Source organism: Chironomus tepperi, unplaced genomic scaffold (assembly GCF_022539635.2).
Source record: "Chironomus tepperi strain 1889 unplaced genomic scaffold, CSIRO-AGI_Ctep_v1 contig_349, whole genome shotgun sequence".
Classification (NCBI taxonomy): Eukaryota; Metazoa; Arthropoda; class Insecta; order Diptera; family Chironomidae; genus Chironomus; species Chironomus tepperi.
Genome location: NW_027226471.1, coordinates 453,989 through 468,335, shown reverse-complemented (window position 1 = coordinate 468,335; position 14,347 = coordinate 453,989). Strand labels below are relative to the sequence as shown.

Below are 14,347 nucleotides of genomic sequence, written 5' to 3'. Positions count from 1 at the left end.
TTTATTTCTCACCGTACCCTCCTTCTCTATTTATTCATCCTCTTGAATATTTGTATGTCTCTATAATTAGTTAGTTCTGTTGGTGTGCTTTCTCGCATCTCCACATCTTCTTAGTACTTTTTAGGAAAAATAATAGCTAGTTGCTTCATACTAAGTTTGCTGTTATTCTTTTTATACGTAAATAAACCGAAATAAAAGGATAACAAACCAAACAGCATGAAATAATGAAATACAAAAATGGAAAACCAGTTCTTTATTCATCCCCAAAAAACAAAGCGGAACAAAGGAGCCGGAGATGAGAATTTTATTTTAATTAAAGCTCCTTTCATTCCCAACAAACATTTTTCTCGTATTTTCGCAATTATAATCTTCTTTTAAAACTTTATATTTCATTGAGGCGTAAAAACCGCAAATTGGGAAAGATTTTAATTTTCTAAAAATTTGTCTTTTCATTTCACTTCGTTGCTTAATTCGATGAATTTTAATGACCTTGAACTTTTTGAGAATTGCTGTTTGGAAATATATTTTTATCTTTTAATTCTGCCTCGCCGTATTTAATTAACGATGATTTTTTTAAAAGAAATATCCCGATAGGCACACATTTTTCAAAGCAACCAATTGGTTCCTAGGTACATCCAAGAGCGCACTTGGAATGCCAGTGACCAAATGAAGCAAGGATGCAAGCTTCAATAAAGTTGAACCTGATTCCTTGTGGAACAGCTTTGTAGATCGAATAATTATTTTGAAGAAGTGCTTAATGTAGACCGTGAGGGAATCTATGAAAAACAGTCCACTGGTTCTGAGTATTAGCACAAATTGACTGCCATGAATAAATTGGTCGGGATAACTTTATTTAAAGAATCACTTTAAAAATCTTACGTTTTATTTGCAAAGTAAATTTGATTTTTCAAATTGAATGAACATTTCACAAGAAGTCAACAAGAAGTGAATCATTTCTTTTATCAGCCTACACAGGCGTTTTCGTTAATTTGATCGTACTATAAAGGAATCGATAATGTTCAATATTTTGTTGATAATTAAAAAACAATTGACGCGTGGAGGAAGTTCACATAAAATTATCAGAAAATTGGTAATTTCGTTTTAAAAAATATTTATTTCTAATTTTTAATTAGTTCTTAGAAACAATAGAAGAGATCCCGAGTTGACAAAAATACGTTAGAACTAGTCATTAACTGGGCATCAACTAGTTGTGCTTAACTTGTTTTAACATGTTTTTGTCCACTAGGCGATGTTAAAAACTAAAAAGTTACATTTGTAACCCTCACACTCCAGTGTTAGCTGCAATCCAGTCTCGATATGCTGAAATCCTTAAATATGTATCCTAAAAAAAATATAAGTCAATTTACGACATAAAAAATTTAATGAGGAAAGGTACCAATCCTCCACATTCGGTAGTTGATGCAACTCCAATTAAACCGGCTGGAGTTACTAATGGACCACCTACATCAGTAGAGCACATTATATTCCATGTACATAACGTAGTACTGTGGTTTGGACAAGGAATTTGAGGTGGAGCTGGATCTCCTGGAGGTGTAAAAGAGCTGTATAAAAAAAAAAATGGGAAAATTTTTGACAAAAAATAATTTAAATATTATTAAATGATTTTGTACCTTTCAACTGTAGTTCTAATAAATCTTAATACTGAATTTGGTTCTTTATCTGCAGTTATTGGTCCCCATCCAGCAACCTAATTTAAATCAAGTTTAATCGTTACAAATTTTTTTAAAAAATTATTTCTAAAAGTATTTACAAGCACAGCTGTGGGTACGGCCTGGACTCTCGATTCTAAAAATATCGGTGAAATTACTCCAAAACGGGCAGCATTACATAGTACAGCTGGAATTCGAACAACAGCAAGACTAGAAATTAATTTAGAAATTAAAAACGTTTGTGCATATTTTCGGAATTCAATATCCTTACTTTACAGTTGGATGATTTGTAATAATTTGAGATGTAGAAACTAATCCTGGAGATACCACAGTTGCGCCAAAGTTCAAAATTCCCATTGCTACTGCTAACTCATTAGGAGCATTAAACAATGCAGTTACAGATCTTGCTGTTAAAACCCAAATATCACTAATCAAGGAACCTGCTCCAACATGATTTAATGTGTTAACTCGCCGTATTGAACAAGCATATGGAAACTGACGGAGTTGAGCCACTGTTCCGTTAATAATTCTTGGTTCTCTTTCGTATCCTAAATAAAAAATTTAGAGTTCAGCAGACATTTTCTCACAAAACATTATTTTCAATAGAAGATACATTAAAATTTATTAATATAATACCATTTGCAGCACTAACAGCTAACGAAAAAGCTATTGCAATTAAAAGTAAGCGAAACATTTTAATAATAACTGAGCACTTTCTGCAAAATTTCCTTTATTTATACTGTTTCCTTATCAAAAGATTAAAGGCAATAAAATTTTAGAGATATTTGGCGACAGTTCCTTCATTTGAAGTTCTGTATATGTGCTTGAAATTTCTGTATAACTTTTTCTACTTTTAGAAATATATTTTGTTCAGTTTAGTTGGTCTAGACTCTAGATTCTAGGAATTATGACGATACATGCGCAAAATCTTATAGTTTCATGAAAATTCTATTCAAAAAACTGAAACTTTATTCTTCCCGCTTGATGGGATATTATGTTTACTGTTTTATAAAATTTCTGATAAGGTAAGCTCCAATTGTAAATAAAAAATTTCCTGATTGACATTATTGATTCGAGTAGAATTTAATATATCTTAAATTGTATTAATTTAATTTGAGTATGGATTACTGTAATTAGTTTATCAAAAAATGTTTTATTAAAGATATAATAATTTACGTCTTTTCACGATTATAATATATAACAAATTTAATAGCGCCAATAAATCTTATCAATTGTTGGATTACTTTTTAAACTCCTGAAATAGCACTTATCCAGGTTCGATATGCATGAATTCTCACATAAGTATCCTAAGGATGTAGAAGATTAAGAAATTGTATTTATTTGGAATTTTAAAAAACCTTACTAGTCCACCACATTCGGTAGATGAAGCGACTCCAACAAGACCTGTAGTTGTTACTAAAGGACCTCCAACATCTGTGGTACACATTGTATTTTCTGCACATATTGTTGTAGAGTCTTGAAGTTGGTCAATTGAATTTCTGGATATACAAAATTAATCGTACATTTTCAAAAATATTTCAAAGAATTTTTATATTCACGCTTACCGTACAGTGCTAGTTGGAGTGCATGAGGTAAATGTAGTAATCTTTAAAAATCTTAATAAGGAGTTGGGTTCCTTGTTGACGTCTGTAGGGCCCCAACCAGCAACCTAATTAAAAGTTTTGTAAATTTTTTGATTTCTAAATGATTTCATTTGTACTTACAAGTGCTTCAAAGGATCCTGATTGAATTCTAGGTTCTAAAAATATTGGTGTAATTACTCCAAATCGAGCTGCATTACATGCCACAACTGGTATTCGAACTAATGCAAGACTAGAAACAAGTTTAAGAAATTAAAAACCAAAATGGGTTCAAAATATTCTGCATACTTTTCGACTGGGTGTTCAGAGACTGCTTGTGCAGTGGACACCATGCCAGGAGCAACAATTGTATTTGCAGTGTTTAAAATTCCAAGTGCAACAGCTAAATCAGCAGGTCTCAGAAATAATGATGTTACTGATTTGGCTGTTATAACCCATGCATCACTTATTAGTGTTCCTCCACCGACATGCCCTAATGTCCCTACACGGCGAATAGATGCTGCATATGGTATTTGACGTAATTGGGCGGCACTTCCTTGTAAAATTCTGCCTTCCCATTCTAGTTCAATAAAAAAATATAATTTTCACTCTGTTTTTACAGCAATATAGCCCATTACTTACTATATGAGGAACAAAATCCTAAATAAAAAATTATCACAGTTAAAACTAGACGAGGCATTTTTATAGGTAAAACTAAATTTCTTTGGAATTATTTTCACGTTTTATACTTAATCCTTATCACGAAAATTAGGTTTTTTAAGCTTTACAGGAATGTTGATAAACAATTGTATTAGCTAGTACGAAAAACTAAATATGTATGCAGCAATGATACTAGAGCAAAACTGTGAACTTTACACTTACGCTACTCATTTCTGACGCATGCTCGTTGCTTACGCATGCTTGTAATCAATTAAAATTTAAGATATATACTCGGATTCACTCACTTACGCATGTATACTATGTACATAATTATGATTATCGATGATTTTGTCGTCAATTCATAATTTTTTAAACATTTTAAAATAGCGGTGGGCAACCTATGTGTCATCGCAGATTAGTGTGCTACATAATTGTTTTGGAAATGCCATGAGCCGAATGCTGTGTGCGATTTCGATTGAGTTTTACCAACAAAGTGTGTCGTGGAAAATAAAAGGTTCACCATGAGGTCTTTCTAATGATATATGAGAAAACTAGTTATGAAAGGATACCCGATGTCGATGTCTCGAACTAGGTCTCCACAAATTATCGAGACTTTGGGAAACCCTATAAATATACACTGAGTCACGCTAGTAAAATAAACAAACGTTTTTATTGATTACAAATTTCTCCGTAAATTCAATCAAGATTTGATGTTTTATCAAAACCTATAACCAACCTTTACATAATTGATAAGATAATAAATGTTGTGAGACTTTACAATAAACAATCAACAACTTTTTTTATGAGACATAGAGGCTATTATCTTTTTTTTTTGATGGGATCATTTGATAAATTTTCCACGTGTTTTGATAATTTGCTGAAGTAAACAAACACTTAAGCGTAAAAGGCAAATAAATGTGAATCTACAACGATTTTTTTAGGTGAACATTGTTAGTTAAAGTTAGAAATTGGCCATAGAAAGTTGAAATACGTAAAATTTTTAATCATAAGTTTTAGTGGCTTGACTGTAATTAATTGAGAAAAGTTGAAAAAAGTATGAAGACAATAATGCTCAATTTGCAAAAATGGAAAATTATTTAATGCTGAAAAAACTTTGCCTTGTGTAACACGTTCCATACCATAATAATTTGGAAAGTATAAAGCGTAAACTAAAGGAATTCAACCCGGAAGAAGATAAAGAAGAAAAAAATAAATTTCATAATTGCTGTAAAGCGTTTGCGGATGGTTAGTGATGCTAGACATTAATGTAGCTGTAAAAATCCTTAATTCATTAGCAAAAGCATTCTCCTTGGTTAATAAAAATTCTATTGTTGTAAGATAGAGCCTCATTCTGAAATGATGATTATTCTCATCACAATTAACTAATTAATTTTATTGATTAATTTTTCTTCTTCTTACATCCTCGTCTTAACTAACCTACCTCCTCGTATGAATATAAAGGAACATTAATTTTAATAATTTTGGCTGTAATTCTGATTGTTACTCAGTTTAAAGCCATCTAAAGAAATTGAATCTGAACATTTTCATCAAAAATGCCATATTAGGGAATCAAGTATTAGAGGGTTTCTTATAGAAAGTTAAGCATGAATTCATATTTTATAATAATAGAATCAGGTGATTTTTTGTAATCTGTATTATCGAATTGAGATAAAGCTATTCTTATTTGCATTCATTCAATACATCAAGGGGTCATTTACCTAATTTGTAACGCTGTTAGGGAGGACGTGGTGGAGATTTCATTACGTTGCAAGCAACAATTTTATTCTTTTGAAACGGAGGATATTTTGAAACGGAAGTGGCTCGGTGGTGGAATAGTTTAAGACTCCAGTACATAACTTTTGCAACAGCGACCGTTTATATGTTTGAGACTGGGCTGGAGATATTTTTCCAGTTGTCCTTTTTCGAGTCATATGTAGGCAAAACTCAGTTCACAGTCTCCCTTTGAAGGATACTGACAGTAATCAATGGAGTGGTCAAAAAGTCGATTTTTCATGCTACGTAATAAGTGAACGACCCCGTAGCTATTTTAATGTTATCTAATGATAAATATATCCAAAGATACCCCAATATTCATAATGATTCATAATAATTTTATCAATGAATCCAGTCAATATAATATATTTATTTAATAATTAGTAATATGAGGTAATAAGGCTGCAGTCATCGTTGTAGAGAATATATTATATTAATTCTACATTAAGGATATTACTAAAAGACAAAAAGTAAGCTCTCAAGAGCAAAACAAGCTGAGAGCATGCTCACAAGTATGCTAAACCTGACAATTTATGTCGATCAAGTTCTCGAGAGCATGCTCTATGCCTGTTAGGGAATGTTAATTAATAATATGTTTTAAAGTATGTATGTTGTGTATGATGAGATTTCTCATTCATTAGGATCATTTCCTGAAATTTTAATACAACGTTAAACCCTTATTATCTGTATTCTCGACAGACGTTTTTGTTCCACATTAAATAGTCAATTATGTATTAATATAAAAATTAGGAAAAGTAAAGAAACGAGAGAAAATAACAATTAAAACACCATAATCGTCTATCTAATCGCATGGATCGTGTTTTTGTTAATTAATAAACGAAATTTAGTCACAAAATGTTATTAAAGACTTTACTTTATTGCGTTAGGAGAAAAAAAGCCGCAAAATTGTGGTTGCTCTTATTCTTTTATGCCTTCACACGTTCGCGTGTAAATATGTGAATTTTATTATTTAAAATAAATCTTTGGGAAATGGAAAAACCACAAAAAACGTTTACTAATAAAATTTTCTCATTCCTTACTGTTGAAATGAAAAATCACAAATTTTTCATCCCTTCCCCAAAACAGCTTTTCTTCTGAACGTGTTCCTTATCACATCTCGAGCGAGAAAAAAAAATTGTATAAAACTTTTGTGACTTTTAAAAATGATTTCACATTAATTCACACTTTCTTCTCAAGTATAGGAAAAATTACGCATTGGGGAGCACTTTTAGTTTCAATTGGATTGAAAAATAAAGCAAGCAGACGTGAATAGAATATAATGCAGTAAGGAAATGGAATAAATCTCAAGAAACTTTTCCTGTGCATGATTATACAAGTGTCTAGAATCCCAATTCACATAATAATTAATATGAATTCTTATACAGCACTTGAGCTTTTTTTTTGCATGAAATCATCAAGCCTTATCTGATAACGACTGTTAATTTATACATGAGAGTCGATCGATTTTTTACTCAATGACTGCTAGTTATTGTATTTTTCATATCAATCACGATAATTGACGATATAATTCACTTCCACATCAATATTACCCTTGATATATTGGATATAAATTGAATTATTCTGTTCTTATCAAACTTTTTTTTTATTTAGCTATTTGATAAATGATCTGAGGACATATTTATGTGAAATAAGCTTCCTGGTATACATATAAAACTCTTTATTGATAGCATTTGAAGCAGTTAAAATTATTCCATTATTTTATTCATACTTGACATGCCGTGCATGAAGAAAACACAAACAAATATATTAATGTAAAGATGAAAAGAAAACATCAAAAAGGAAAATATTATTTGTGATTTCATCTTGTCAATAATATTCAGCTGTTGTTTTCCATTCTATTTCCTTTTCATGATTTTATCATGCTTTTACTTCCATTATCATCAGTTTCATGTTTTTAGACATCAATTTCAAATTGAAATGTCAAACAAAATAAATTAGTCAATAAATTTGGCAGTGCTTGATACACACATCTTTAAAGAGAGACTCAGCACGTGCATTAACACGCGAATAATAGACAATTTAAATCTGATATTAAAAGATTTTGTTAAAATTCCACAAATTTATCTCATGGCGATTGAAGATTTCTTGATTATCTTACAAATTCTTGATCTTTATCTGTACTCGAGATTCAACTCAAGGGAAGTTACGAAAATTGGAAGGAATGAAAAGCTTCATTTAATTTTACACGTTCAATTTCCATCCTCTTTTGTTTCTTCTTATTCTGACTAATGAAACGAGAATGTTGGGTAAAAAAATAGCAACAGTAATATTGTTAATTCTTAATATCCTTGATGCCTTACGCCTCCTTTATTTCTTTTCTATACCTTTTCAAGGAGAGAGCAATGCTTTGCGTATATTTATATTGTTAGCATGAAATTGACGAGACATAAATATTTGATTAGATTTGGCATTTGAATCGATCAATTTTACGCATAGTAGATAGGAAGCTTTATTTCTCCTTCCCAAACCATGAACATATTTTTTCTTCTTATTGTGGGAAATTGTTCAACAAATGAGGTTTTGCTATACAATACCAATGTCTGTCTGTCACAAAGTTTTCCTCATTTATATTCAAAATCCTATTTTGAAGAAGGTTCCTAAAATAATTTGTTTTAAAATTGAATATTTTTCTTAAGATATTAGTTCACTAGTGTGCTAATGAATGCGAACGTTTGTACTTGATTTCCTCATTCGTCTTAATGTAAAACAGCAGATGAAATAGAAAAGAAAAGAAGCAAGAAATAGGAAGAAAATTAAGCTCTTGTTAGTCGACATAAAAAGCATATTTGACGTAAATACGCCTGTATGCACGCAATCTGGTGTGCTGACTTTAGTCAGTGATAAATAAATAATCAATATAAAGGTATGCGTGAAGGTTAAAATGATTTTTATGGTCGAATATTCCGTGTGTATTTTTCTAATATTAAATTATATGCTCAGATGTGCAAAAAATCCATTCATCAAATTATGTATAAATCTAATTTTAGTGACTTCCTTAATTTTTTACCATGGAAGAAGAAACTTTCTGAATCTCGAGCGGCACGAGGCCGTCGGGACACTTTCGTGGCCTATCGTTAATACTGTGACATAACACATTATTCTGTTCGGGAGCGTATTGAAAAATAGGCTTCCGCCAAGAACCGCTGGCTTGCATTTCTTGCAGTTTTCAACTGTACTTAAAAGCTCGTCCAAGCGAACCCTATTAAACAGTAACTTCAGATTTATCTACGAGAATTTTAGTTTCGTACTGACAAAAATGAATTCATTGTTGAATGTAGCCATTTTTTAAGCTATCAATTCAATCCTGTATTTGAGTTAAGAAAACAAATTAATTTTAAAACCCATAAATGAGTTAAAAATGGTCCAAAGTTAGGCAATAAAAAGAGAATTAACTCCTAAATTATTAGCATTTCTGTTCTTTGCTCAAAGTATTTTCAAACAGGTGTGTATGTTGAAGAGAATGAAGAATTTACAGATTTTGTTGACTTTAATTTCGAAGAGAGGTTTAAGTAAAACGAAAGAAAAGAAAAGTGGGTGTCTTAGAGGAGGTAAAATCCCAAGAGAAAAATGGCAGGGATGGAAGTACTTGAAAGGAATTTTAATTAAATTTATGGCGAATACTGTGAAGATAATGAAAATAAAATCCCAGAAATTCTTTTAAGTTGGGCATCGAGAGGAAGTTTTCCGTCCATTTATTATTCTCTCATAAATAAAAAATGAAGCTTTTGTATACAAAGTTCATGTCTACCATCGAGTCTGAGGTCTCTTTGACTTGATGTTTATGATCTTTCTCATAATAAAGCACGTCGCATAATGGAAATGAGTGATATACTTTACCTCACTTTATAAAATGGAATTGAATTTTTGCCTTCTTAAAATTCACAACCATTTTAATTTATCCTTATTTTGGGAACATAAAAAGTTCAAAATTTCTACATCTACAACTAAATCTAGTACCAGTATGAGGAAGAAATAAGTTGTGTTAATTTATTCCATTAACAGTGCTCTGTAAATGAATGAATGATAAAGATGTCAAGCTGGAAAAACTGAATATTCAATTATCATTTTGTTAAGCTATAAAATAAAGCAAGTGAGAGAGAGAAAGGAACAATTTTAAATTAATTCCATATTCATTTCCAACATAATGATGAACTTATATATTACATCACTCTAGTTTCTATCTCCATATTACAGTTCTTTTTGTTAACATTAAATTGAATTTAAATTTTTTTTCTCAATCTTTATTAGTACTATCACAATTCAAGAAGTAGAGATGAAGGAAAAGTTTCTCGTGCTGCGAATTCATTTGCTGGGAGTTATGAAATAAATTGAGAACTGAACTTATGATTAATTTTCTGACATGATTCGAGAATCGTATAATTTCAAAGCTTAAGGGTTGTTCCACTTGATTCCCGAGCAACATAAATGAAGAAAGCTTCGTCACTGAGCTTTTAAGGCTCCTCTAAACCTCTTTCAATACCAAATGAAAGCCATCTCCGTTTAACGTCAATATGGCTGCTAAAAATGGACGGCTTCCATTTGGCGTTAATAAAAGAGGTTAGCCTGAGCCCTAAATTCATTTATGTTGCATGGTGTTGCACTTGACTATATTTGCCTAATTTTCCAGTACATTTAAAATCAAACTATTAAGTTAAATTTGATTAAAAGTTCAAGATTATTAATTTTTAGTTGAATCTCAAAATTGCTTATAATCTGCTTGCATAAGAAATTTAAGTTTTAAAGTAAATATCTATGTAGGAACAAGATTTATAAATTAATTTAATTTCAATGCAAACAAATTTCTACCTATAAATTTACTTTGCAACATTCAAAGTATCCATTCCACTTTATAACAAGACTAGGTTCAATAATATTAAATTGCTTCATCAATAATGCAATCCATTTACATGAGTTTTCCATTTTCCCATCACAACTCAACACAGAGATGCTCCTCTATAAGAAAATTATAGTTCATTGGAAGAAACAAATAAAATTAAATTGATAAAAATGCAAGCATCAGCAGTTTTATGACTCAGGACTATCATTTTATTTTGTGACATATGCTCAACAAAATTGATACTCGAAATGATGTTCGAAGCACAATCAGCACTTTGGAAATTTTGTCATACATTATGGTTCTGTCATCAGATATTTTCTTTTAAGGAAAAACATACTTGTGAAGGAAAATTGGGATGTTATTCTTAAGACATTGGGTACAAAGATGCTCAAGAAATAGAAAAGAAATAAGAAAAAGTTTCAATGTTCATGTCTTATCACTATGAATTAACAAATCTGTCTCTTGCTCTTGCAATCTTTTCCTTCCCAACTCTTTTTATTGGAATAAAATTTCATGAAAAATAATTAATTTTACTACAATATATACAGCAGTGGAAAGCAACCTTTTATTTTTCGATGGCACACCTTGGTGGTTAGCCTCGACTTAAATCGCTCACGGCATGCAGTTCATCGCATTTCCAAACATTTTTGACTGGTGCCGCGTCACACAAGTTGCCCATCAATGATATATAGCACTTTGATAGCTCATTGAATTCCAAACGAATTCAGAAGCTTAATATACTGGTTCACATTTCTTTAATATACGTGAGAAGAGAAAATTGCAAAAAATTATAACAAACTTTAAAGTGCATTAGTGATTTATTCCAATGATTTTTTAATTTCCTTTCTTCCAACATTAAAAGACAAAAAAATTGAAACTTTATATTTCAATGAGCATGATTCAATCGATAAAGTAATACATAAATAAAATTTACATGCTATGTAATAACGCTTCTTAATACTTTCGGTTCAAGATCCCTTTTGTACAAATATACTCTAAATGAATATATAGGCAGTCAACTTAATACAGTAAAATCACTCATTTGCATATATTGATATGAATCGATGTGTAACATAATGAAAGAGCGTAAACGAGATAGAGTCAAGAGGGATGTTTGTGGAGTGAGTCAATGCTATTATAAGCAAGAAGACATTTTTTTTCTCACACAAACTTATGAAAGCTGATACATTTCGGATATATATATAGATGTATATATAGAAAGAGAAGGAATAATTTAGTGAATTTTCATCGATAAGATGAAGAATTTTATTTTATGAAGCTTTTCGAGAGCTTTTGGCTTTTCAAGAGTTTATCAATCATGGAAGAACTCATGAATACAAATTTGGTTTTAAGATTTTCTTTTTATTGTCAACAACAGCATTAGACATATTCAAATAATGATGATAAAAAAATTAGTTTAAAAGGAAGATTGAATTATTAAGTCCAACAAAAGACTTTGTAGATCTTTTGTGTCGTCCATCTAAGCATAACGATGATATTTCGTGCATAATATTATTTCCAGAGCATGCATAATATATATATAATTTAAAATCAATGATAAAGTTCGATTCACATTCACTCATGTATAAAACGAAAGAGAAGCACAAAGGAAAGAATGACTTCCTCTTGTTCTGAATGAATATTGAGAGGACAACAAAACTAATGTGAATCGAAAACACAATGACAATGGGGGCAAAATTGACAAACCCTTTTTTTTGTTCTAGTTTCTTATGTCCCTTTTATACTGCCTTAACTTCATTTGTATATAAATTTTCTCTTCCAGTCTCTTAAAAAGTAACATAAAGAAAACTGGTGTAGTTTATTGAAATGGGACACTGAATTGAATGCAAACGAGATGAAATTTCAAAGGAGATAACATGAAAATCGTATCGTCGTATATTTTTTGTGGGAACGGGAAATGTCTTTTCAATAAACTTATTTTGAAATGTGTTTCTATGCTGATTATACTTTTAAAGGAGTCACTTTCTGTAATGTCTATTATAAAGTTGTCTTGTATATGAATACATTAAGGTTGCCTCCTTTATTGAATATTTATCAATATTTAATAGCGATTCAACATGAATTGGCGGGATATGTATCCTTACACCTACTTGATACTTGACTATGTACATAGTTTAATAGAATGTAATATTTCCTGAATAAAAGTCAACTCAAGCATGGATTTTTACGAAATGTTTACCATACATCTAAATATAGAAAATTTGCCTACACACCTGCTTCCAACTAAAGTCCCTAAAATATTTTTATGAGTAAAATCCTTTTATAAAGCTTTCACTTAAATATGAAAGAAACCACAGCTATACATGGGGTACGGAAAATTAAATTGAGGTAAATTTTACCTCCTTCCTTTCTTTAGGAATTCTAACAAATTCAATGTTCGTACTTTTGTGAAGAATCCTGTCTAAAGGAATCTTATACTTATATTCCGCTCAAAGCAACAAGAATGAAAAGAAAATTTTCATCGTGATACGAAGGAATAAGGAAAAAGTTCAATACTAAACTGAATTGCTTATCGTTAGGTTGTTTCCAACTTTTTTTTTGTTGGTGAGCATTCACACAATTCCGCTTGTTTCATTATTCCATTCATACTCTTTCGAGTTTTTGAGTAATCAGTTGATTGTTGATGTAAAAACCATGAAATGAAGGAATTCTTTTCTGCAATTTAACTTTGTTATTTCTTATTTTCGTAGAAAACATCAAGAAGATTTCCAATTTTAAGAAAAATCTTTGATATTTGAGTATCTACAAGCTAAAAAATTCATATTTTTGTAATTTGTAAATTTCTTGAAAAGTGACATAATATTTAATGATTTCTTTCATTTTTCTCGTTACAGAGCAACTGTTGTATGAGAAGGTATGTATTCATCATAAGTCATATAATAAGGTACAAAGTGAATGAGCTTACAATTCTCATCTAGCATCAAAATATGCTCTAAAATATTCAATTCAATTTTTTTCGTATGTGCTTAAGTTTATGTTTGGTATCAAAGGCATTAGAAGTAATGAAATCGATATGATAAAGCAATTCTGTTGGAAAAGTTTCCCCACAAGATTTTTATTATACAATGTAATTTATCAAGTATTAATGTCAATTCAATTTCAGATTATTTCACGATGTATAGTTTGATGAGCAATTGATAAGGAATTTAATTAATTGATTAAAATGATTCACATTTCTAGTCATGCACAACTCATTTGTCATTGTACTCCTTACGTACGTTGACTCATATAGTCACCGAAATGAATTTATTTATCAATTGAAAACTTTCTCCTTCTTAACGCATTCATGTGGAAGTATTGAAAGAAGATGCTGGGTAATCTTGTCAAAAAGTCTGTCGCGATAATGTTTATATTATATTTTCAATGTAAATCTTATTTATGCGCATATATTTATTCACAATATTCTAGATAAACAATTCTTTTCCATTCTATTTGTCGAAAATTTTCTCTCATTCTTTTTAAATCGATTGAGGAAGCAGAAAAATTGGGAACATAGATAGGAGATGATGCAAAAGTTATGGGTAAATGGTAGATGAAATTTTTTTCTATTTTCTCATCGTTCGATTCATGTTTGAAATAATACAAAAGCATTATATTCAGTTTATCATTCCAAGGAAATGAATAGAGAAATGGAACTACAACACAAGGGATGTAATCCAAACTTCAATTCTGCGGAATAGATTTCTTACCCTTCACATCTTTGTCTCAGCTTGTCTATACTCAAAACACATCAATTCCATTATTTCTTACCCTTGTTATAGTCCACAAATACAATGTAAAAGTTT

The 14,347-nt window shown here is 30.5% G+C and overlaps 3 protein-coding genes across 7 annotated transcripts in view; 1 reads left to right on the top strand and 2 right to left on the bottom strand.

The window, feature by feature from the left end:
- The window catches only part of LOC139094114 (protein qui-1), a 91,309-nt gene that overhangs the window by 14,008 nt on the left and 62,954 nt on the right, over positions 1 to 14,347 (top strand). For 4 of the 5 annotated variants that reach the window (XR_011544751.1, XM_070645040.1, XM_070645039.1 and 1 more), the window contains exon 3: positions 13,397 to 13,416. The gene's annotated coding sequence lies outside the window, so the exon portion shown is untranslated. Of the gene's footprint in view, positions 1 to 4,896; positions 5,156 to 13,396; positions 13,417 to 14,347 lie in introns of those variants that run through there. The other variant, XM_070645041.1, reaches the window with a different exon arrangement.
- On the bottom strand, positions 1,107 to 2,338 carry LOC139094095 (trypsin alpha-3-like). The gene is made up of 5 exons (XM_070645009.1): positions 1,942 to 2,338; positions 1,772 to 1,880; positions 1,632 to 1,708; positions 1,397 to 1,562; positions 1,107 to 1,342 (listed from the first exon to the last, which is right to left on the bottom strand). The coding sequence occupies exons 1-5, from the start codon at positions 2,025 to 2,027 to the stop codon at positions 1,283 to 1,285; spliced, it is 498 nt and encodes a 165-aa protein (XP_070501110.1). The 5' UTR covers positions 2,028 to 2,338; the 3' UTR covers positions 1,107 to 1,282.
- Positions 2,804 to 4,082, bottom strand: LOC139094131 (trypsin 3A1-like). The gene is made up of 6 exons (XM_070645064.1): positions 3,893 to 4,082; positions 3,560 to 3,830; positions 3,395 to 3,503; positions 3,236 to 3,339; positions 3,034 to 3,169; positions 2,804 to 2,977 (listed from the first exon to the last, which is right to left on the bottom strand). Exons 1-6 carry the CDS (start codon positions 3,948 to 3,950, stop codon positions 2,918 to 2,920), a joined length of 738 nt encoding a protein of 245 aa, XP_070501165.1. The 5' UTR covers positions 3,951 to 4,082; the 3' UTR covers positions 2,804 to 2,917.